Source organism: Anolis sagrei, chromosome X, assembly GCF_037176765.1.
Source record: "Anolis sagrei isolate rAnoSag1 chromosome X, rAnoSag1.mat, whole genome shotgun sequence".
Lineage (NCBI taxonomy): Eukaryota > Metazoa > Chordata > Lepidosauria > Squamata > Dactyloidae > Anolis > Anolis sagrei.
Window position 1 is genome coordinate 100,582,855 of NC_090034.1, and position 26,228 is coordinate 100,609,082.

At 41.1% G+C, this 26,228-nt stretch overlaps 1 protein-coding gene across 1 annotated transcript in view; it reads right to left on the reverse strand.

Moving 5' to 3' along the window:
- LOC137094951 (cation channel sperm-associated auxiliary subunit gamma-like) overlaps positions 1-26,228 on the reverse strand; it is an 87,080-nt gene that overhangs the window by 57,067 nt on the left and 3,785 nt on the right. Inside the window, exons 2-9 of the mRNA XM_067460963.1 lie at positions 21,996-22,234; positions 17,770-17,823; positions 16,868-17,012; positions 13,673-13,796; positions 11,831-11,900; positions 10,258-10,410; positions 7,377-7,548; positions 4,101-4,238 (exon numbers count right to left, since the gene is read on the reverse strand). Of these exons, the coding sequence (XP_067317064.1) occupies positions 4,101-4,238; positions 7,377-7,548; positions 10,258-10,410; positions 11,831-11,900; positions 13,673-13,796; positions 16,868-17,012; positions 17,770-17,823; positions 21,996-22,211 (1,072 nt within the window). The 5' untranslated portion in view covers positions 22,212-22,234. The remainder of the gene's footprint in view (positions 1-4,100; positions 4,239-7,376; positions 7,549-10,257; positions 10,411-11,830; positions 11,901-13,672; positions 13,797-16,867; positions 17,013-17,769; positions 17,824-21,995; positions 22,235-26,228) is intronic.

Here is a 26,228-nt window from a genome sequence, read left to right on the forward strand (position 1 = left end):
CCGGGGCTATTTCTGCCCTTTTAACATACAGACAAATCCAATGCCAACAGATTCGCAAGATGCTTACGGTCTTCTTTGTTTCCGCAAGCTCCATTCATCCTATCTAGTGGATTTATGTACATGTGTTCTTTCACTCACACATCAGCAAACATCCTCTTCTTGACCAATATGGAAACACATAAATTTCAAAATACAATAAGCAAATTATGAAGTACTAGTCGAATTCTTCAGTAACAATGCAAACTTTGGCCCTCCAGGTGTTTTGGACTTCTACTCCCAGAATTCCTAACAGCCGGTAAGCTGTTAGGAACTGTGGAAGTCCAAAACACCTGGAGGGCTAAAGTTTACCCATGCCTGGCCTAAAACTATGTTATTGTCTGTTGCCTTATATGATATCATGATATTATACAGCGATGCCCTGAGTTAAGAGCTTAATTTGTTTTGTGATTGAACTCTTAACTCAAATTGCTCTTATCTCAAAGTGAACTTACCATTTAAATGCTGTTATTGTATATACTTGGGTATAAGCCGACTCGAATATAAGCTGAGGCACCTAATTTTACCACAAAAAACTGGGAAAACATATTGACTCAAGTATAAGTCAATATGTTTTCAAATCATCCCATCTGTCAGGGGTGATTTGAATGCAATATTCCTGCTTCTTGGCAGGGGGTTGGACTGGATGGCCCATGAGGTCTCTTCCAACTCTTTGATTCTATGATTCTATAAGGCAAGGGTGGGAAACGTAGCAGATAATGGTACATTTCAAAATAAAAATAGATACCAATAAAATTACATTAATTGAGGCATCAGCTGGTTAAATGTTTTTGAATATTTTTGAATATTTACATAAAAGTGTAATTCAAGGTAAGACTGTCCAACTCTGATTAAGCCATTATTCTAACCTTCTTCAATGTCCATGTGCTTACATATCCTTTCAATAATAATAGAGTAAAATCATAAATGTAAAATTAACAATAATAAATATAAAACAATAAACGTAATCTCAGTTCTTGTGGGTTTTTTCGGGCTATATGGCCATGTTCTAGAGGCATTTCTCCTGACGTTTCGCCTGCATCTATGGCAAGCATCTTCAGAGGTCTGCTGGAGCTGGGAAAAAAGGGGTTTATATAAACGTAATAATAATAATAGAATAAAATAATGTAAATGTAATATAGCAGAGTCTCACTTATTCAACATTTGTTTATCCAACGTTCTGTATTATCCAACGCAGTCTGCCTCCCACCCGGAACCACAGCTGTTTCAATACATTGCGATGCTTTGGTGCTAAATTCGTAAATACAGTAATTACTATATAACGTTACTGTGTATTGAACTGCTTTTTCTGTCAATTTGTTGTAAAACATGAAATTTTGGTGCTTAATTTGTAAAATCATAACATATTTTGATGTTTAATAGGCTTTTCCTTAATCCCTCCTTATTATCCAATATTTTCGCTTATACAATGTTTTGGTGGCCCGTTTATGTTGGATAAACGAGACTCTACTGTAATAATAGAGTAAAATAATAAATGTAACAACAACAACAGAGCAAAAGAATACATAATTTTGACTTGAGTATAAACCAAGGGGGGGGGGCGCTTTTTCTGCCTAAAATAAGGGCTGAAAAACTCGGTTTATAATTGAGTATATATGGTAATCTAGTCTGGCTCTCCAACCCCCCTCCCCATTTTTAATTACGTATTTATTTTATTAAATAAGAAAATGTACTTTATAAATATCAAATAATATATAAATGCACATTCACGTGGAAAAATAAAAAATAAATTCAACTTTAAAATCGTAGAGGCTGAAAGTTGTGCCAAGGAAGCAAAAAGCACAAAGTGAAGAGGCAGAAGCAACAATTTCTTCATCCTGTATTCATTCCAGCCTTCCTCCTTCTTTTGCTCTCTCTCTCTTCATTAAGCCAAACATACCAGGAATAAATACCACACAAAATCAACTAATCCAAGGTTCCTCAAAGTGGACAAGAGCAAAGCGGACAGCGATCTCCCAAAGCAGACAAGAGCACGAGGTATGGAGGCACAAGGCACGAGGCTGTTCCTTTGAGTTAAGAGCTAACTTTTGGAGCTAGTGCTTAACTCAAAGTGAAACCCAGGCCGAGTGACAGATCTTAACTCAAAACACTCTAAAATAGGGGTGCTCTTAAGTTGAGATTCCACTATATTACAGATCTGTTATTGACTGTTTAGAAGTGACTTTTATGAGTCTAATTATTATTATTATTATTAACTTTATTTGTACCCCGCTAGCATCTCCCGAAGGACTCGATGCGGCTTACACGGGCCGAAGCCTCAAATACAATACAATAGAAAACATAACACAACAATAAACAAAGCAAAACAAAACAATTAAGCAAAATAACCACAATGACAATACATCAAGACACTATTAAAACTGGTTCGGCCAGCGCAATGGGGTACAGGGTTAAAAGTGCTGAGATGGCAGGAGGAACGTAAGATTAAAAGTGCGGTGTGCAGCAACAATAGTTGTGCTAAAGTGCATCTAGGACTTGGGATGGGGATTCCTAATCTGCGAAGGCACATCGGAACAGCCAAGTTTTTAGGTTCCTTCTGAAAACTGCTAGAGTAGGGGCCTGACGAAGCTCTTTTGGAAGGGCATTCCAAAGTCGGGGGGCCGCCACAGAGAAGGCCCTGTCCCGTGTCCCCACCAAGCGCGCTTGCGACGTAGGTGGGATCACGAGCAGGGCCTCCCCAGATGACCGGAGTGAGCGTGTGGGTTCGTAGATGGAGATGCGGTCACGCAGGTAGGGTGGTCCCAAACCGTTCAGGGCTTTGTAGGTGAGCACCTGCACCTTGAATTGGGCTCGGAAAATAAATGGCAGCCAGTGGAGCTCCTTGAACAGGAGGGTTGACCTCTCCTGATAATGAGCTCCAGTTAGCATCCTAGCTGCTGCCCGCTGGACCAATTGAAGTTTCCGAGCCGTCTTCAAGGGCAGCCCCACGTAGAGCGCATGGGGTTATTCTTTGCAGCTCTTCATACTGTTGTGATTAAGCAAGATGAAAATGAGGGGTTTAAGGGTTCAGGGCTTGATGGTTCTGTAGGTGAGCAAACAGAGGAGGTTTTAGAGCAAAATGGTTCTGTAGATGAGGGAATGGAGGGGGTTTCGGAGCAAGATACTGTTGCTGAGACAGAGTGGGAAAGTGAAATTGTTTCGGAATCCAACAGGCAGGGAGAGGAGGACAACATTAGCTCATCCGAGGGAGCAACTGGCTTAGAAAGAGATACCAGGCTGCTTCTGAGGGGGCAGAGATTCAGGTGCAGGAAAATTCGTGAGAAAGAGAGTCAGAAGGTCAAAGGAATGCGTTCATGTTTTGCAGTCCTTAAATTAGGGAGAGAGCTGTTCGGATTTTAGATCAAGCAGCGTCGCTATTGGAGTGAGGAACTCCTGTCTCGTTCCTAGTTCATGTCTTAGTTTCAGACCCAAGATTCATGCACAAGTTTTGCTCCTTGTTTTATGGATTTACCTTTGGATTCATGCCCATGTTTTGCTCTTTGTTTCCTGGATTCATGTTTATGTTTTAACCATCGTTTTCTGGATTCACCTGTTGCCTTTGGGACTTGCTTCCTTTATTAACTCTTGGATGTTTACCCTTCCATTTGCTTATGTTGCATTTGGCTATAATAAACTGTTTATTACCATGTTTGGTTTCTTCGTGAGTGCAAGGTGAACTCCTACTGAGATGCAACACATACTGAATTTGTTCTCAGTTTTACCCTTTTCCCTGCTGTCTGGGGATGTTATCTACTCATCACTGTTTTTACTTCATCCATTCTCCCACTCATCTAGCAACCCTAAAAAAGCAGTTGAACATCACTGTCATAGAGATAATTCACTGGAAATTCCCCATATCCTACAATCTAAATTTTCCTTGCTTTTTGAATGTACTTTTCTAGAATCCGATCATTTGCCCATCACCAGAAAATTCTACACCCAACTGACCTCATTCAAGCCATCTTGGCCCACTTTCTCACATGGGACAAAAAGAGAGCAGGACCAGCCTGCTAAGACAGAGCCCATCCATTCTGCCCTGAATTTTGGAAACCTAAGAAAAATACCTTGCACAGTAATAAGATAGAAGTGCCCTTCTTGCGCACCGCCACCAAGAGCAATCACGTATTCGGTGTTATTCTTCACAAAAAACACAGGGTTTAGTTTTCTCACACAGACGTTGTTTAATACACGTGTCCACACCTCTAAAGGAAAAACAGAAAAAGACGGGGGGGGGGGGGGGACGGGACAACGCAACAGTTAAAACAGAGTGGAGAAACACGACAGAATGCAAACTGATCCAGGTTGTAATTTCTCGTGACAATCGTTGCTTAAAAATGGACTCATTCTCCTTTGCAGTCCAAATTAAGCAAATCGGTGCCAGGCAAGTTTCAGTCTGTGCTATCTATAATAACAGTTGGCGAGTGCAAAATAGGAAGAGTCGAAGGAAGAGCAGCCTTTAAAACTATAAAGTTATTATAAAACATTCTTACAAGAAATAAGATTAAAATAAGAAATGCCAAATTTATGGAAACAAGCCAACATTTGTGTAATAAAGAAAATTCAGATCCAGAAAATGTCAAAAATTACAGACCAACTTCATTGTTAAGCTTAGATTATAAACTATTTAGTAGCATAATAGCGACAAGATTTAAAATATTCTTAGATAAATTGATCAAAGAAGAGCAGATGGGATTCCTTCCAAATAGATACCAAAGAGAGAATGTAAGAACAATTATTGCTCTGATAAAATACTATGAGAGGAACGTTTAAAAAAAGAGGTAATGTTTCTAGCCCTGGATGCTGAAAAGCATTCGATAATGTCAACTGGGATTTTTAAAAACTGCTTATGAAGGAGATAGATATAGGATATTACTTTCAAAACATAATTGAAACAATATACAAAAATCAGGAAGCGAAAATAATAATAAATGGGCAAGAAACCAAAACTATAGAAATACAAAAAGGAATAAGACAAGGATGCCTGCTATCACATCTAATTTTTATACTAACATTGGAAGTCCTACTGAATAAAATAAGAGAAGAAAAAGAATGAAAAGGAGCAGCAAAAAAAAAAAAAAGAATGAAAAGGAGCAGCGATAAATGGTCAATCATATAAAATCAGAGCCTTTGCCAACGATATAATATGTATAATTGAAGACCCAAATAAAAAGTTTTTTAAAAATGGTTAGAGGTAATAAATGCATTTGGAGAAGTGGCAGCATAGTAAAAATTCACACAGTCCAGAAGTGCTAGTCAAAGATGAAGAAAAATGAGATAAAGATTCCTAGCTGCTGGAATGGCGGCGGATGAAAGGATCTGAGGCAGTAGCCCCTCCCACTGACTATATATACTCTCAAGTGGAGAGGGGGTGGAGCTACCACCTAAAAGTGTCTAATAAGTTTTCCAGAAGATTCTGAACTGTCTGCGCAGGCGCAGGCAATAACATATGTGCGATTCACAGGGACCACGATGGGGAAATTGGAATATTCAGATAAGCTCTAAGATAAAATATCTCGCCATCATAATCACACCAAAGAATGCACAATTGTTACAGAATAACTATGGGGAAAATGGAATGAGATTTAAAAAGATTTGGAAAAATTGAAAAATCTAAAAATATCTTTCTTGGGCAGAATTTCAAGTATAAAAATGAACGTCGTACCAAATACGATCTTCCTATTCCAAAATCTACGAATAATAAGGAATCAAAAGAATCTAAAGTAATGGAATAAAGATAGCAAAAAACATATTTGGCAAGGTAAAAAAAACAAGGATAAATTTCAAAAATATGACTGATGAGAGAAGAAGGGGAGGGCTAGATATGCCAGACCTAACTCTATATTTCGAAGCAAGTGCTGATTGAATAAAACTAAAGAAGAAGAAAATCTTCAATTTGGAAGGGGCAGATCTGAGAAAAGGATGGCACATGTTCTTATGGTACGGAAAAAACAAAACTGGAAAAAATTGGAAACCACTTCATCAGCTGAGCCATTATTCATGTTTGGGAGAAATATAAAAATATGATATGCAATAAAACCCAATTATGGGTGTCCTCCTTGGAATCCTGTCAACGAGGAGAATTAGGTTGGGATAATTGGCCCAATTATAAAGATATATTTTTAAAAGATGGGGAAGAAGTAGTACTTAAAAACACAACAAGAAATAAATGTGACACATAAAAGCATATGATGATTTCAATATTAGCAAATAAAAGAACATTTCACCACAGATAAAGAAACAGGCTTCTCAATGAAGGAAACCATCTGGGACAAAATAATGAAAATAGAAAAAAAATGATAACTAAAATATACAAAAAATTATTGGAGTGGAGTACAGAGGAAGAAGGAGTAAAAGAATGTATGATCAAATGGGCAAAAAACATTGGAAGATCAATAGGAACAGAAGAGTGGGAGATAATTTGGAATAAAAAATTGAAATACATGTGCGCTTACAATCAAAAAGAAAATTGGGTAAAAATGATGTACATGTGGTATATGACACCTCATAAATTAAGAAAATATTATAAAAATATAAATTCAAAATGTTGGAAGCGTGGGGAAGTGGAAGGAACCTTCTACCACATGTGGTGGTCATGTAAAAAAGCAAAAATATTATGGACAAAAATATTTGAAAATTTACAAAAAATATTTTTTAAAAAGACACCACTCAAACCAGAAATATTTTTACTAGGAATTAATGAACAAAAATTAGACCGCATTATAGACAAACTCCTCTTCTTATCAAAATCAGCCGCAAGACTATGGAGAAAAGGGGAAATACCCAAAATGGAAGGCTGGGATAAAAATATTATGGACATAAGAAATATGGACAGACTAACCTATCTGATGCAAAAGGAAAGCAACAGACTGGACACTGATAACTGAACATTTCAAATAAGAATAATAAATAAGATAATTATAAGGGGAAAAACCCATCCACACACCAGATGGAGACTTTATACAAGAAACGGAGAAAAGGGATAAGAAAAGGATGAAGATGACGGAAAAGGAAGAAAACTTCCAGGAAGTAGCCCGGAAGTGGAACCAATATCTCACTTTTTTCATTTTCTTTTTTCACTTTTTTTTCTTTTTCTCTCCTTCTCCTCTCCTCTCTCCATTCCCTCATTCCCCTCCCCAATTATTCCCTTTTTCTTATTATGCACATGAGTTTAAATTCTGTTTTTGTGTTGTGTAAATACTCAATAAAGATTTTTTTTTTAAAAAAACTATAACGTTATTCTTTCAGGTAGGAATAAAAAAATATAACCAAAAAGCCTGCATGTTACTCAAACATGAATCATTATGGCCTTTGTTGTTGTTGCTTTTTGCAGGCTCGCTTACGTGAACCTGGGCCTCTCATGTGCAGAATGGGGTAATGCCCCACAAAGTAATAGACCAGCTGGTTCTGCCGGATGAAGAGGGTGCTTTCTGTCGCAATGCTGTCAGCAATGGAAGTAGAGAAACCTCTCTGCGGGCAGGAGATGGAGCCAATCCAGCAGCTGTCGATGCCCACCTGGAGAAGAAAAGGAGGCAAGGCGCATCTTATGTGAAGAGACCATGATGAGTGCTATTGAGCTGAAGGCAACAGGAAAACTGAGGTGAAAGGGTCGGGAATGGAGTCTGCCTTTTGAGCTGAAAGGGTTGGGAGAGGAGCCTGCCTTTTTTCGTGTCAGGTCTGAGCCTGGCTCCCTTCAATTTCAGGACTATCCCAGGCTCTGAGATTTGAGGGGCAAAACCTGGAGTTTCGGGGCTTATGATATCACTGAGGGCAGGCCCTGGTCAGTGTCGGCAGTTCCGTGCGACAGAGGTGCTGGGGGATAATTGTCAAAAAGGAAAATGCATTTAAAATACATAAAGCAGCAACAACAGCAGGAGCAGCAGTTCGGCAGATCAGAAGCTTCTAATGCCAGCAGCAGAGCAACTGGGCTTAAGCAATTCAGCAGCAGAGTCAAGCTTAAAAAGTTATAAAAGACTTTGTTCAAAGAACTACATATCTAGATAGGGAAGTTAACAAGGCCTATCTATCCATCTGTCTACAGTATTTATGCACACATCTTGTCTCTCTTCATGTTCCCAGGAGTAGAACAAAAGAAGAACAAAATGGAAGCCTCGGGGGTTTGTCATGTGTCCCTGAGATGTACCTGTCTAACCAGCAAGGTGATAGGTGTCAGAAAGTAGATATTTTCAATTACAAAAATGTGAGTCAAGCACTGAAAGGGTTAAATGGATGCAATGACTCAGCAAAATCTGCAGTCCTATATCAGCAAGTGTGTAGCTTAGTAGCAGTTAGTCTGAAATAAACCTCAGTGGGAGAAAGGTCTGTCTGTGAGAGAAGCCTCTGTGTGAGGTAGGCGTCACAGTGTGAGGTAGGCCTTAGTCTATGAAGAGGCCAAGTATGAGGAAGGCCTGGTAAGAGAAGCTTCGGTGTAAGTTAGCCCAGGTTGAAGGCCTCATGTGCAAAGCTGTGTAAAAAACTACCGTGTGAAGCTCCAGTATAAGTTCATTGTGAGGCTCGGCTCTGTAAGAAGGATATTGTTTCGCTGCATGAGGAAGAAACCCAGCATGGAAGCTGTTGTGGTTCAGCCTGTAATTATTTCATTGCCTGAGATTTTACAGAACAGTGAACAAGCTTTTACAGACCCACAGTGGCCTGAGAATGGTGATTCTGGACAGGAGTCTTGTGTTGCTCATGATGGGGCTGAAGATTCTGGGATTGTCAGGCCAACAAGGGATGTTCAGTTAGAGACAGATTCAGAGGCTGACAGGTCTTAGCTAGTTTTTCCCAAGAGAACCAAGGTTGTAATTTCCTTGGAATGTGTTAATTAGAGATGTAGATCCATCTGATGACTTCCCTGAGTTAGACAGAAGGAAATAAATTTGTCAGAAGGCAGGTGGCCGAAGGGAGGTGCCGCTCTCAGAGACTGTTATTTAAGAGAGGCCGTCCTCAGACTTCTCAAGGAAAAAGACATACTTTCTTAAGTATAAATGAGGGTTGATTTGGAGTGATACTTTAGAGGAATCAATGTCTAGATAAAGGGAACAAGTCTAAATTCCTCTCTTGTAGTTTCAAGATTCATGGACCCAAGCCTTGGATTTTCTTATGTGGTTTTTCATGGACTCATGTTTTGAATATCAAACGTTTTTTCATGGTTTCTTGTATTGTTCCTAGTACCAACTGGTTTCATGGACTGTTATAGTTTTTTGGATCTTTCCTATGCTTGTACTGGGCCCACGCATCGGGCAGGACACACGCTAGATTTGATTTTTAGCGCAGGAATTCAAGTGACCCAAGCCTCCACAATAGAGGTTCCATGGTCGGATCACTGCACCTTGAGAGTCTGGTTGGAGCATGCTTACCCACCCTGCAAGGGCACCAAGCCAATTTGGGCTCGCCCAAGGAGACTTATGGAACCCAGTAGGTTCTGGAATGCTCTGAGGGATCTGGAGCCTGCCAGCGACTCGATTGATGTGCAGGTGGACACATGGAACATCAGGCTATCCAATGCACTCGACGAGATCGCCTCTAGACACCCTCTCCGACCCCACTGAAATCGGTCTCCTTGGTTCGCCGAGGAACTTCGACTGATGAAGCGGGAAAAGAGACGGCTAGAGGGCGTGTGGTGAGAACTCCGTGACGGAGCATCGAGATCAGCTTATGAGGCATTTAGGGAGTCCTATGACCATGCTATCACTGAGGCAAAGCGAGTATATTATGCTTCTTTGATAGCGTCTGCTAGCTCACGCCCGACAAAATTGTTCAAAATAATTTGATCTCTAACGATGGTTCCTACCGTCCCAAAAAGTGGTGATCGGGCCCCTTCAGCCGAGGTTTTTCAGAGCTATTTTGCAGACAAGATCTCGCTACTTCGCCAGGACCTCCCCCCACCATTGATACAGTGAGAGAACTTGAGACTCCGTGGCTACTTGCTGGACCCATCCTTGACCGGTTCATCCCGCTGGACGCAGGGGCTGTCGATAGGCTTATAGCTGCAGCTAGACTGACCACTTGCTCCCTCGATCCGTGTCCCTCTTAGTTGGTGAAATCCTGCTTGGAGGGATTACGTGACCCTCTGTTGGTATCTCTTGTTCCTGGGCAAGGTGATTGAGAGGGCAGCAGCGTAGCAGTTGCAGCAATTCCTAGACGACACAGTCGGACTAGATCCCTTCCAGTCCGGCTTCCTGAGTTCGGCATCCCACCCAACTCACCCCCATCATCTCTCACCTCTACTGGAAAGTGATCTTCAAACCCCGTGTCTGAGATGAGGACAACCTTGCTCCTGAAGCCACCAAGGATGAGCACGGGGGCTCGTATGTGGGTGTGCCACAAGGGACGTGACCGTCGTGTCATAGACATGAAGCGATTCAAAGCAGTCAGCTATTCAGACACAAAGAAGCCAGAGAGGAGAGCATCAGGACACAATTAACCTTTCTCGTGCATCTTGAAGCCACCGAGGCCCAAACACTACATTCCACAGGATATAAAGTCAAGATTTTGCATGACCTGTGCCACTTTTGGCTGCAGACTATGGTGATATATTGTAATGCTGCTCCATGACAAATCTCCGCGCGCAAAGGTAGGAAGGAAGGAAGCATGGATAACCCAGATTTATGTTGAATCCTTCTCTGTGCTATCTTCATATCATGTTTGCCCGCTAAAGCCCTTTTTATAAACGTGGCACAACCAAAAGGGAAACTCGTGTACTTTCGGCTGCAGATGGTAGCTCCCAGGCCAAAACATAAAGAAACACTGTACGTCCTTTAAAATATTTTAACCTATCTTTTAATGAATGTTTAAATATTTTTCATTTCACAGATTTATTGCTTTTCAAAATACTTTTAAAACATATTTAACTAGTGTTTTTGTATGTTGAGCTGTAAGGTGGCCTGAGCCACAATATTGGGGAAAGGGCAGGATACCAATTTATTTATTTATTTATTTGCTATACTTGTATACCGCTGTTTCTCAGCCTAGCCGGCGACTCAACACGGTTTACAACAAAATACAACAATCAACAGTATACAATTTAAAACCATAAAAGCATGATACACAATATTCACACATCAATAACAATCCAACGCATCTCCTGACTAAAATCGTGATCCAGTTTCGTGATCGTCCATATTACCAATCCTTAATTATTACATTCATTGCATCGAATTAACCATATGCCTGTTCGAACATCCAGGTTTTTAATCTTCTACGGAACACCATCAGCGAGGGGGCTGATCTTACCTCCATGGGAAGGGCGTTCCATAGCCGAGGGGCCACCACAGAAAAGGCCCTGTCTCTCGTCCCCGCCAGCCGCACCTGTGAAGCAGGCGGGATAGAGAGCAGGGCCTCCCCAGAAGATCTTAGGGTCCTGGTGGGCTGATAGGCCGAGATACGTTCGGATAGGTAGGTTGGGCCAGAACCGTTTAGGGCTTTAAAGGCCAACGCCAGCACTTTGAATTGAGCCCGGTAGCAAATCGGCAGCCAGTGGAGCTGGTGCAGCAGAGGAGTTGTATGCTCCCTGCGCTCCGCTCCAGTTAGTATCATGGCTGCCGAACGTTGGACTAATTGGAGCTTCCGGGCCGTCTTCAGAGGCAACCCCACGTAGAGAGCGTTGCAGTAGTCTAAACGGGATGTAACCAGAGCGTGGACTACCGTAGCCAAGTCAGACTTCCCAAGGTACGGGTGCAGTTGGGCGCAATGAGGATGAGGGTGATTTTTAATAATGATGATAATGGAAATATTAACAACTCGGTTGCTGAATAATTGTGTGAATGCAGAACCCTCATCATCCACAGGAGTTTACCTTTCTCCCAATCCTGATTCTAATTCTTTCTTTACTTTGTCTCATAAATCCATTTACATTGATAGCGAACCTAGAAATAAGAAAATATTATGAATTTTTAAAATTGCACGAATCAATATCTTTTATACTGTTTATGTTAGCAAACACCACAGATCCTTCACATGTTGTTGGATTGTAATTCACAATACTGCTCACTATAGGATACACTGGTTAGGTCTGAAATCTAACAATACGTGAACAACAGCACGATTCTCACCCGTTGTAAAAGAAGTCTCTATTCTAAGGGACATGATTCAATAGGAAGAGAGAAACCAACTAATTTAATCGTGTTCATATCTACCTATATAATAAGGTCAACATGTGTGTGTGTATATATATATATATATATTCTGTTGCACGCTGGGCCTGTAAAGAATTTCCTTTAAAATAGGACATGCAACCTTTGCCCAGCAGGAAGCCAGCGGGCCCAAAGAGAAGTTCTCAGGGATTTTCCAGAAGTGATGGTCTTTAGAGTCTTTGATAATGCAACAAAGTCTTTATTATGGAACAAAAAACAAATCTTCAATGGTTCAAACAACACTTCAAGTCTAGTCCTCAATGGACTGGCACCTGACTTTGATTAATTAAACTTTCTCTGTAGGAAAAACCCTTTTTAACTTCTCCCAGGCTGACTGTAATCTAAGTCTTACTGATGTGGTCTCCACTACCGGGTCGAACTGCGTCTCAAGCACCGAGTGGACCTACCAGTAAGGGCAGTAAATTCTCCAGATGGTCTTCCAAAACTGTTTACCCTCCGAAATTCCTCAAAGCTTTAGGGCTGCTTCCCTGGAAATCTTTGAAGAGGGTTGGATGCTCTTAAGACTGTTCTCCCCCGGAAAGTCTTAAGGGTTGAAGCTTTTGTGCAGGAGAAGCTTGAACACATCCTCTACATTAGCTTTCCTTACTGAGACTAACTAAAAAATGGCTCCCTTCCCTTCCCAATTGCCCTGAACAAGGGGCGGAACCAAAACTTAACGATGATGGATAGGTGACTTGCCCTACGACTGCAACCAGAGGAAGCCACCTTTCTGCAGAATCCCAGGAACCTTGGATTGCAAGCAAACATTTAATACAAAGCAAATAAAATTGGAGCTCCTGGTACAGCCGTACCAGCACTATCTATCTATCTATCTATCTATCTATCTATCTATGTTTGCTCATAGTTTCCAAGGTGGCCTTATCTACAGAGCCCTGTGACTCCCGTCAATGACAGAGGACGATGGGAATTGTAGTTAACCAACATCTTGCAAGCACAGGGAACCCACCAATGATGGATTTGGACCAAACCTGGCACACATACCTATCGTGCCCAACTTTAACTACAGCTGCATTTTGGGGACAATGACAGATGATGATGGGAGTTGTAGTTCACATATCAATGTGCATTTTCTAATGGGACCATTCATAAAATCCAAAAACAAACAATTATTATTTCTAATGTTAGCCCTTACAAAATGCCTAGGCTAGTTGCCTTATAAAAGCGGAATGGCCCCTACAGCACAAAGGTTGACCCAGTCCTGCTGGTGGTATGAGTTTTGGGTATTCCAATCTCTTGGAAAACACCTTAAAATTATTTCCAAAGCTATTTCGGTGGGGGCTATTTATGTGGTCGGAGGGGGGCGTGGCTTAGCTAACGACTCTTTGAAGTCTCGAGAATGTTTGATGCTGCCTGCGCGCGTGCGCAGAATTACCATAGGTGCAAATCACAGGTGGTCACAAGGGAAAAAGAAATGTTCACTCAATATTGTGTTCACTCAAGCTATACGCTGAACGTTGCATCACAAACCGAAGCATTTCTCTCACCTCTTATCGTCCACAGTCATGCCAAGGTGATTGCTGGCCACAATCACATCCATGACGACACTGCCATTCATTAAGGGCATCGGCGTGTACCAGCACATCTTGCAAACCTCATCGCTTCTGCAACCTTTTGGAGACAGGGCATGCTCAGAGAACAAACAGCAACACAAGTGCATTACAACCTATCGAGTAATATTAATTAGTATTAATAATCCAGATTGGCAGATAACTTTGTGGATTTATTTGCAAAGCCATTGCCACATGCCAGGGGTATTCACTATCTGGAAATGACATAAGTTTCAATCAGTATTTAGAAGAAAAACACATCTCACAAGCAATCACTTGTGGTCGTGTATGATTGTCTTCCAAGAGTAGAGTCTTGGCAGTGGTTCTGTAAGTGACTGTAGAGATATATTTTGTTTTTGTTTTTTTGTTTTTGTTTTTTTAAAAATTTTATTGAAGGGTTTTCATAATTACATACATCCATACATACAATATCATCATTACATTAAAAGTTACCACATAGATCCTGCAGTCATTTCCATAAAAGAAAAAAACGACATTGGTTATTCCTTCACCTGCAAGCAGGTAGAGATATATTTTGGACCTACAGTGAGGACATAGATTGCCAGATGGAAGGCCGTCACAGCAAGGGCTCATTTGATGTGTCTTCCTCTTGGGTGGTTTCTCCTGTCCCTCAAAAAGTAATACAGTTATATAATCATAAGAATGTATATTGTATCTATGCTATAGTACTACAACATGCAATGTACTAGCAACTTATACAAAGTATACCTAACAGCAATTCACAATGCAAATCTTTAAGCCAAAAAAATCCTTATCTATATAAATAAAAATGTAATGTTCGTTTGCGGGATTAACATAACTCAAAAACCACTGGGCGAATTGACACCAAATTTGGACACAAGACACCTGTCAGGCCAACGAGGGACCACCACTCATAAAAACACTGAAAAACACACCAGAAGAGACTTAAAAAGCCAAAAAACCAAAGAATACATTACAATGCATGCATAAAACCACACACACACATACATATATATATACATATACATAAATATATACACACGCAAAACACATATACACAGACTGGGCCACAGCAGCGTATGGCAGAGGACAGCTAGAGTGGGATAAACAACTAATTCCTACAGCAAAATGCACAAGTGTGTAAGCCCTTTTTAAAAACCAAAAGTTTATCAATGCCAAATCAATGTTTGCAAGTCCTTTTTTGCAAGTCTCTTAATCACAAACTTCTTAATATGGGACAAACAGCTGATTCCTACAGTGGAATGCACAAGTTTGTAAGTCCTTTTTTAACCAAAGTTTGTCAACAACCAATCCAAGTATGACAGTCCTTTTTTGGAATCAACAGTTTATAAACCACAACTGGTTTCAACAACGTTGAGTCTTCCTCAGGTAGTAGTTGATACAAGTGTAGAAATCCTCAAATAGTCAGTTTTGCAAAGTAGAGAGTCAACAATGACGTGAACCTACAGGGAACACATATGAGTGGCTAACGAACTTTGATTTGGCATTGATAAACTTTTGGTTTTCAAAAAGGACTTACAAACTTGTGCATTTTGATGTAGGATTAGTTGTTTATCCCACATGGTTTAGAGATTTGCATTATGAATTGTTGTTAAGTATACTTTGTACAAGCTACTACTACATTGCATGTTGTAGTACTATAGCATAGATATGATATACATTCTTATGATTATATAACTGTATTACTTTTTGGTGTATAGTGGCCTCTTGCCCTTGTACTTCGGGGAATCCTTTCTCTCTATTCTCCTGTCTCTCCCCAATGAAATTAGATCAACCCCTTCCCTCCTGACCTTCAGAAAGAAATTAAAAATGTGGATGTGGAACCAAGCTTTCAGGCAATAAATTTTCAATAAGTAAATACAGAATAGTGCAATGAGAACTGGAACGGCTTCGGATTATGATTCTGCAAATCTCTTGGGAAGACAGGTGGACAAATGTCAGTGTGCTGGAAGAAGCAAAGACCACCAGCATTGAAGCGATGGTCCTCCGCCATCAACTCCACTGGACCAGCCACATTGTCTGAATGCCCAATCATGTCTCCCAAAGCAGTTACTCTACTCTGAACTCAAGGACAGTAAATGGAATGTTGGTGGGCAGGAAAAGAGATTGAAAGATGAGCTCAACGCCAACCTTAAAAACTGTGGCATAGACACTGAGAACTGGGAAGCCCTGGCCCTTGAGCGCTCCAGCTGGAGGTCAGCTGTGACCAGCAGTGCTGTATAATTTTAAGAGGCACGAATGGAGGGCAAAACGTGCTATGAGGATGGCGCATCAAGCCAACCCCAACCGGGACTGTCTTCCACCTGGAAACCGATGCCCTCACTGCGGGAGAACATTGTTACAGGATGTGCATATGTATGCTAAGTCTTTGCAAGAATCATCTCCTGTGTGTGTGTGTTTGTTGAGGAAAAAAATCTGGACAATTAAACTTGAGCCACTCCCTGCATGGAGTATATCATGAGGAGTGCTTCATGGTGTATTCAGAGAAAAGGTGATCAAATGACTGAGAAGAGACCAGATGGGACTTCTATGGACTTACTACAGGACTTGCTGAAGTTCTGGACCTTTTACTACAAGACTCCTTGCACCATTGAAGAAGCAGAGAATGCATGGTTTTAATGCATTGGACTTTGTGTGAGTTATTTTGCTGCTATGGACTAAGTTTATTTTCAAGGCTGATTATTTTGTAAAGCTGCATATTTATCTCTGACTACTCAAGAGTAAAATTTGTTTTTCCTTTTACTCTGACTCTGTGTGATTCAACAGAGGGCTGGGGCTGGAAAGACTGAGTAGGTTCCGCATAGACTGTAAAACCGCAACAAACATGCAGGTCAAGAACAGGCCTTCACAGTCACCTACATACCAACCACCAGGACACCATACTTGGAGAACAATCTTACTCGGACAATGAGGGATCGCCTAAGTAAGAACTGGATTACGTGGTTTTAATAATTTATTATAATGTTGAGTTCAGATTTTTTTAACTTTTTGGTTTTAATGTATATGTTTGTATGCATGTTTGTGCGGCATTGAATTGTTGCCTGTTGTAAACTGCTCTGAGTACCCTTCGGGGTGAGAAGGGCAGGGTAGAAATATAGTAAATAAATAAATAAATAAATATCAAAATACCTCCTATCCTGAATGGAGCTGCAGTCATTTCGATCTGCAATTGCTCTTGTTTTTGACGCACAGAGTGGGCAGGTTCTTCAAAAGTGACAGTCACAACCGGTTTCAATCCACTGTAGTGAGCTGTCCGAAGTGCCATTTCAGAGTCCTGGAAAAGGAGAGCAGTACAAAACTTTACAGGGTGGTGACTCTAGAGGCATGTGGCTCTCCAAGGTTGTTTTCACAGGCAATAGAGAGGTGTGGAAAACATTTCCACCATGTATTGTCGAAGGCTTTCATGGCCGGAATCACTGGGTTGTTGTAGGTTTTTTCAGGCTACATGGCCATGTTCTAGAGGCATTCTCTCCTGACGTTTCGCCTGCATCTATGGCAAGCATCCTCAGAGGTAGTGAGGTCTGTTGGAACTAGGAAAAAGGGTATCCAGATACATAAATCCTTTTTTTCTAGTTCCAACAGACCTCACTACCTCTGAGGATGCTTGCCATAGATGCAGGCGAAACGTCAGGAGAAATGCCTCTAGAACATGGCCATATAGCCTGAAAAAACCTACAACAACCCATTTCCACCATGTTTGGATTCTCTCCCCAACAGCACACCAGGAAGCAAAAAAACTATATTAGAAAATATTTCAATTGTCTTTCCCCCAATATGCCTTTTAAAACATTTCACAATAAAACGTCCTGCTCAGACTTCTGGAAATTGGACTAATCAAATGAGTTCAGTTGTTCAGCAACAATAAAACCACAAAACCCTATTAGCATTTAAAAGCAATGGCTTGAAAGCGGATTTGCAGATCTCCACTGTGTTGGAACACTGGGTAGGCTTCAGGAAGCACCTTTGAAATCTGAATTCACGTCCCACCAAGATCCAGTAGGCTTTTGCCAAGTTTGCAGCCTTGCCCTTACCAGTGTTTTGCAGGTCAGATTAATTTTCAAGTAGTATGGAAACCCCAGGTATTTCTGTGAAAAAAGAGAGCTATTTCAGCAGCAGTTTCCATTTGGAGAACACAACGTTGAGTAACATTGCCACAAAGCCTGAAAAACTCATAGCAACCCATCACCACAAAATCTTGCAAGCGTGGACAAGTTTGTGTCTGAATCTCTGCAGAGCCATCCTCTAAAATTCTAAATGGCTGATGACCAGTTCAGCTGGCTGCATAATTAAATGCAATATTAGTTCTTGTCATGAACCATCCTTTCCTATTGGGGATGAAGGATATCCTAACCTGAAGTATTCTCTCTCACCAATTAGTAAGCAGGACCCATGCTGCCTAGAGTCACCCTCTCCCCTTTCTCTGGTTTCTTGTCCTGCCTGCTTGAGACAAAAACTACTTTGAAGATTTCAGACAGTTTTCTTTGAACTTTGTCTTTCAATAGACAAGTTCCAATGGCAGTCACAATTATTCTTCCTTTCCTTGGGGATACAACTAGAACTGGGCAATAGATGTTGGTCAGTTGTGTACAATGCTGTTATTTTATTGCTTATTTAAATGTCTTTAAAAGGAAACAATATGTTTTGAAATCTCCTGTCAATCTATGACAATTCTATCAAGTTCACTTTATTATGGTCAATGACCAGCTCATGAGAAGAGGGACACAGTCCCATGCAAACACATCAGAACAATTCTATCAACAACAGTGTTCACATAGCAAGGAAGACCCACGGATTATCTGCCTTTGCTGTTCTATAACAGTTTTCCTCTAACTTTGATCCAACACATATTTGAGACTCCGACTTCCAGGAGTCAGTTCAGCCAAGAATCTGAAATTCTAAGAGATGAGGTTCAAAATATCTGAGGAATCTAAGATCTGAGAAGGTTGAGAGGAGACGTGGTTGCCATGTATAAATATTTAAAAGGATGTCATAAGGAAAACAATGTTTCATGCTGCCCTGGAGACTAGTGTTGATATGTTTTGAAATGTAATGTAGATTTCAAAGTGTGTTTGTATGTTTAAAGATGCAATGCTATGTGCTGAGTGTAATTCCTGTGTGGAGTTAACTGAAACATGAAGGGAATTGGCATTACTAGAGAGGTCATAAATCTTAGTATAGAGAGCAGCTTAGGGTGTCGTATGTCATACGTCACTCTGGAATGCAGGAGGTGTGGACTGCTACTGATAACGATGTGTTCACGATGTAGCTGCCGGATGGAGAAGAAGAGGTTTTATGATGTGCTTAGCTTCTAATGTAAATAGTTGTACAATAAATTAGTTTATAGCATAAAAGAGACTGTGATCAATGTGTTTCCTTGCCTTGCTGTGCGGAGATGCCACTGACAACTAGGAGTCGGAGCCATGGGTTCAAATGACAGGAAAAGAGATTCCACCTGAACATTAGGAAGAACCTCCTGACTGTGACAGCTGTTCAGCAGTGGAACTTATTGGGCGAGTGGGCTTATTAACAAAAGACCCTCCTCATAAATGTACAGCAGAGTAACTTGATAAAAAGAATAAAGAACACACAGACCAATGTTATCTCTTCCTTGAGAGGTTTTTCTTTATAGCAAAATAAGATGGTTGCACTATTTACAAGAACAAGGTTTCCATAACACAAATAAAGTTCTTTATACTTCCCTCGTTGCTTTCACGCTGGGCTTCTTCCTCATGCAGATAAACACCCTCACTCTCACAGAGCTTCTTCTCACACTAAACTTACACAGGATCTTCACACAGTAGCCTTTAAACACAGCAGCCTTCACACTGGAGCTTTACACACAAGGCCTTCAACCTGGGCCTTTTCATCCCAGGCCTCTCATACACTGAGGCCTACTAACTGAGGCGTTCTCATGCTGAGGAAAACTAACACTGGAGCCTTCTTATGCTGAGGCCTCTCACACTGAGGCCTCTCTCAGATTGAGGGCGACTAACACCGAAGCATACTAAGCTACAGGCACACCTGCTTATATTAAACTGCAGCTTTTGCCGAGTCATTGCATCCATTGGTGGGGATGAGAAATGGGGCCTTCTCAGTGGTGGCTCCTCGGCTGTGGAACTTCCTCCTCAATGAAATCAGATCTGCTCCCTCCCTCCTGGCCTTTCATAAAAAACGTAAAACCTGACTTTGGGATCAAGCTTTTGAACAACAGATACAGCAATTTGAATGAGAATGACCCTATGCGACGGGCAATTGGACTGAGCTTGGATCATGATTTTAAACTGGCGGAATTTTAACTGTTTTAAATTGTTGTCTCAATTATGATAATGTTTGGCATCTAATGGTTGCCTGTTGTAAAGCCGCCCAGAGTCCCCCCTCGGGGGTGAGAAGGACAGGGATACAAATGCATGAAATAAATAAATATTATGAACCCTTTTAAATGCTTGACTTACATTTTTTTGTAATTAAAAATACCTAGTAAATTTTTAATATTTCTGACAGAACTCTCTGCCTCAAAGTGTGGTGGAAGCTCCTTCCTTGGAGGTTTTTAAGCAGAGGCTGGATGGCCATCTGTGCTTTTCCTGCATAGCAGGAGGTTGAACTAGATGGCCCATGTGGTCTCTTCCTATTCCATGATTCTATGAAACCATTGGTTGATAGCACCTGATATTATCCCTCCCAGGTAATAACTAAGCATGTGTCTGCCTAGTTGCTGTGACCTAGTGCTTTCACAGTATTAATGTTTAGGTTTCATAACTTTTCCCTCTCAATGCTTCCAAAAGTAGGCAACAGGAGAGAAAAACACAATAAAGCTATTTAAATCCTTGGTTTGAGATAATACCCTTTTCCAAGTGTCCAGAAATAGTCTTGTATCGGACACGAAGAGTTTGCTAGTGAAAACAGATTGGAAAATTATCTGGGATCATGTGAAACTGGAATGTTAGAACAGACAGTCTGAACCAGTAGTTTTATTATTTTTATGACTCCTGTATCCCCGCTTCCATCCCCACTCCGGGGCTCCATCTACACTGCCATTTAATGCAGTTTGAAACGGCAATGTATGGTCAATGCAGACTTGTATAATGCAATTTAACTGCATTATATGAGTATACACTGACCATATTATTAAATACATTATACGAGTCTACAATGACCCTTTCTGTTGGGAACGACAACCTTCTTCAAGCCTTCTTCTTTACTAATGTTTATCTATGATCCTGTTGCTTACTTTTTGTATGTGTGTTCTGGTATGCAGCTTCTTTTACTCTATGTTTCCTGAGAAGTTATAAATGGGGCTGCAGACCACATGATCAGACTGCAGGCAGACTATTACAAACAGACTGCAGATAGCTGACTACAGACTTCTTCAGACCTCAGATCACAAGCTTTCTGTTAAAGATGCCTGGCCGGATGGCACTGAGAATTATCTCACACATATCGGAAACTGGACAAATACGTTTTTGTTCCTATGTATGCTGAACACATGAAAGCTGTGAGTAAACCAAATCACCTTTATCCAAATCTACTTCATTTTTGTCTCCTGAGTGCATGATATAACACAAGTTGTTTTATGGGAGAGTGTGTATATATATATATGTGTGTGTGTGTGTGTGGGTGTGTATATATATATATGGGGCACTGAAAAACATATATATGGCACTGTTTTTATGCACTGGCAAAATCCGTTTTCCTAACAGTTCAGAGATAAGTGGTTATTCAGCCTGACAACTGAAACCATTGCCTAGCATAATTATATTAGATTTGATTCTAAAGGGTCTTTGGCTCTTCTCTAAAAGGCATTTTCCAAAAAGATATGAATGCAATTTTCCAAACATTTCAAACTGCATTATATGGCAGTATAAATGGGGCCCGAAGAGCTCTATGTGGCTTATGATACAGTGTGAAAACAGCTTCAGTTGGAGACCTATGGGCAAAAGTATGATAGCTGGGACCCAATGCCGAGACAGCGCAGCAAGTGAGAGATGAAGGTGTAACAGAGTCGTGGCAAGATAGTTCGCCAGAAAGGGGGGGGGGGGGGACAACAAACAGCCAAGCACAGTGCTTGAGGCTATCCAGATATTGTATACAAGCACGTTCAAATACGTAACATCTTCGCTTCTCTAATTTTGACCCATGTCACGCAACCAGCATTGGGTCCCAGCTATCATACTTTTGCCGACCTGTGCAACCCAATAACACTTCTGGATCTTCTCCTTTCTCTCGTCTCCCACTTCTAAACACGGCTGCTAGTACTCACTGCGTTTTTGTCATCAGGGTCTATGGCCGAATCCACCAGCTCTTTGAAGACATCCTTTACTGAAGGAACTTCATGCTGCCGGAAGAAAATGTTCTTGTCATCTCCGAGGTTATCAAACCTGTTGACTACAGCCATCCACTGACAATCTGATTCGGAGAGCGTATACACTGGCTGCAGGAGGAAAGGGAGCAGCCTGACCACAAGAAATCTCCACATGACAGATCTTCTCAGAGGGGAACCTATCAAATGGACAAATAAACCCAGAACTCAGATTCTTATTTAAATCACCCTTTGAACTTCATGTGTGATAGCACATTCATGTACGCACGCATACATAAGGCATTGCCTGGCATTATGGCCTTTGCCCAATGTTTGATCACACTCTAATGTGTCCAAAAAGGGGGAGGTTTGTAAAATAGCCCCCATTTGATACACAATAGGCCCCTTCCATACAGCTGTATAACATCCACATTGAACTGGATTATATGGCAGTGTGGACTCAGATAACCCAGTTCAGAGCAGACATTGTGGATCATCTGCCTTGATATTCTGGGTTATATGGCTGTGTGGAAGGGCCCATAGTGAGGTTCAATGGAGCTGGGAAGGAATCTCAGCAGTCTAGAGTATAAATGTACTATTATGATTAGAATTGCTTTACTTCAGGGGTTTCCAGACTGGATTTTAGGACTGTTTTTGAATGGTATTTTAGAGAGCATTTTATTTTCACATATGGAGTACAAAGATACTCTATTATGCTTGATATTACGTATCCAAATTAGATTTCAGAACCATTTCTAGATTGCTTTTGAATGTTTTTGGGCCCCTTCTACATTGCCATATAATCCAGATTATCAAAGTAGATAACTCAGATTATCTGCTTTGAACTGGATTATATGAATAATCTGCACTGCCATATTTTAATGTCTTTTTCATCTTCGTACTGTTTCAGCATTGGATCTGAATGAGAATTTTAACTGTTTTAACACTGGATCTTGACTTTCATAATCTAAAGTCCTTTCTACATAGCTGTATAAAATCCACATTATCTGCTTTGAACTAGATTACATGGCAGTGTAGACTAAGATAATCCAGTTCTAATCAGATGTGGATTATCTGCTTTGTAACCTGTATTATCTGTTTGTCTGCTGAGACACCGGAAGTAGCCCGAGAAAGAAGGAAAGCAAAAGGAAACAGTGATAGGAGGAGATATGCCCAATTAAATGCACAATTCCAGAGGTTAGCCAGAAGAGATAAGGAACTATTTTAAAACAAGCAATGCATGGACGTGGAAGAAGACAATAGAACAGGAAGGACAAGAGACCTCTTCCAGAAAATTAGAAACATCAGAGGTAAATTTCAGGTGAAAATGGGCATGATAAAAAAAACCCCAAAGATGGCAAGGACCTAACAAAAGCTGAAGAGATCAAGAGAAGGTGATGAGACTATACAGAAGATCTGTATAGAAAGGATAATAATATTGAGGATAGTTTGGACGGTGTGGTGAGTGAATTAGAACCAGACAACCTGAGGAGTGAGGTTGAATGGGCCTTAAGAAGCATTGCTAACAACAAGGCAGCAGGAGACGACGGGATACCAGCTGAACTGTTTAAAATCTTAAAAGAGGATGCTGTCAAGGTGATGCATGCCATATGCCAGCAAAGTTGGAAAACACAAGAATACCCATCAGACTGGGAAAAATCAACTTATATCCCCGTACCAAAAAAGGGAAATGCTAAAGAATGCTCAAGCTTTCATACAGTGGTACTTATTTCACATGCCAGTAAGGTAATGCTCAAGATCCTGCAAAGGAAGACTCCAGCAATACATGGAGAAAAAATTGCCAGATGTACAAGCTGGGTTTAGAAAAAGCAGAGGAACGAGAGACCCAATTGCCAATATCCGCTGGATAATGGAGAAAGGTAAGAAGTTTCAGAAAAAATATTTTATTCGTTATTTAAAGTATTTATATATATAGTCTTTCTCACCCCTGGAGGGACTCAAAAAAGAAAAACGTCTATTTCTGTTTTATTGAGTATTCTAAAGCCTTTGACCGCGTGGATCATAATAAATTGTGGCAAGTTCTTGGTGGAATGGGCATATCAAACCACCTTGTCTCCCTCCTGAGGAATCTGTATAAGGACCAAGTAGCAACAGTCAGAATTGACCATGGAACAACTTTTTTTTTGTCATGTCAGGAGTGACTCCTGGTGTGAGAGAATTGGCCGTCTGCAAGGACGTTGCCCAGGGGACGCCTGGATGATTTTGATGTTTTTATCATCCTTGTGGGAGACTTCTCTCATGTCCCCGCATGAGGAGCTGGAGCTGATAGAGGGAGCTCATCCGCCTCTCCCCGGATTCGAACCTGCAACCTGTCTGTCTTCAGTCCTGCCAGCACAGGGGTTTAACCCACTGCGCCACCGGGGGCTCCATAACAAACTGTTTCAAGATTGGGAAAGATGTACGGCAGGGTTGTATACTCCCACCCAACCTATTCAACTTGTATGCAGAATACATCATGCGATATGGGGGACTTGACAAATCCAAGGCTGGAGTTAAAATTTCTGGAAGAAACCTTAACAACCTTAGATATGCAGATGATACCACTTTGATGGTTGAAAGCGAGGAGCAGCTAAGGAGCCTTTTAACCAAGGTTAGAAGGCTCCTCAGTTAAACATAAAAAAAAACCAAGATGATGGTAACCAGACTGATTGATAACTGGGAAATAGAGGGTGAAAACATGGAAGAAGTGACAGACTTTGTATTTCTAGGTGCAAAGATGACTGCAGACGCAGACTGCAGCCAGGAAATCAGAAGACGTTTCCTTCTTGGGAGGAGAGCAATGCCCAATCTTGATAAAATAGTGAAGAGTAGAGACATCATACTGGTAACAAAGATCCGCATAATTAAAGCAATGGCATTCCCCGTAGTAACCTATGGATGCAAGAGCTGGACCATAGGGAAGGCTGAGCGAATGAAGAGAGATACCTTTGAACTGTGGTGCTGGAGGAAAATTCTGAGAGTGCCTTGGACCACCAGAAGATCCAACCAGTCCATACTCCAGGAAAGGAAGCCTGACTCCTCACTGGAGGGAAGGATATTGGAGGCAAATGTGAAGTATTTTGGGCACATAATGAGAAGACAGGAAAGCTTAGAGAAGAGAATGATGCTGGGGAAAATGGAAGGAAAAAGAAAGAGGTGCCGACCAAGGGCAAGCTGGGTGTATAGTATGCTTGAAGGGACTGCCTTGACCTTGAAGGAGCTGGGAGGTGGTAACAGCCGACAGGGAGCTCTGGTGTGAGCTGGTCCAGGAGGTCACCAAGAGTCAGAAGCGACTGAACGAATAAGCAACAAACAACATCATCTGGCAGTGTAGAAGGAGCCTAACTCTTGCAGCAAAGATGACTTGTTCCTCTGCATAATTAATTCTATATGAACATGGAGTAATGGCAGTTTATCTTTGCATTATGATTAATTCCACCCTGAGCAGAGCTTTGGCATAGGTTGCCAGAAGCTCTTTTGGGTGGAAGAACGCAAAATATTCCAAAAGGTTTGTTCAGACAGGTCCTATAACCCATGATCTCATCCCAGGTGTACTTCTTTAAACTGAATTATATGACCTTGTTATTGTATGTCAATAAAGGCTGTGTACTGTATACCCGAGAAACTGTGTTAAAAAAGGATGAACAAGGATCTTATATTTGTTGGAACTGCCCAAAGAAAGCAGGAACCTTTTTGCTCATATGTAGTAAAGCCAAAATGTTCTGAATGGGGCTCCATTGCATGATTGAATCGGGACTATTCAAGGATCAGCATGAAAAGAGATGTAGAAGAATCCTACAGAACAATATACGGTATGTTAATAGCAGCAACAATTGTTTATGTGCTACAGTGGAAATTCCATCTGAACATTAGGGAGAACTTCCTGACTGTGAGAGCTGTTTAGCAGTGGAACTCTCTGCCCCGGAGTGTGGTGGAGGCTCCTTCTTTGGAAGCTTTTAAACAGAGGTTGGATGGCCATCTGTTGGGGGTGCTTTGAATGCAATTTTCCTGCTTCTTGGCAGAGGGTTGGACTGGATGGTCCATGAGATCTCTTCCAACGCTATGATTCTATGAAATCAAGGCTATCTTGTGAAACAAATATTAGATTGTCGAAAATGTATGCTTCTGATTCCACCTACATTGCAGAATTCATGCTGACACCCCTTCAGCAGGCATGGCTCAGTGCTATGGAAT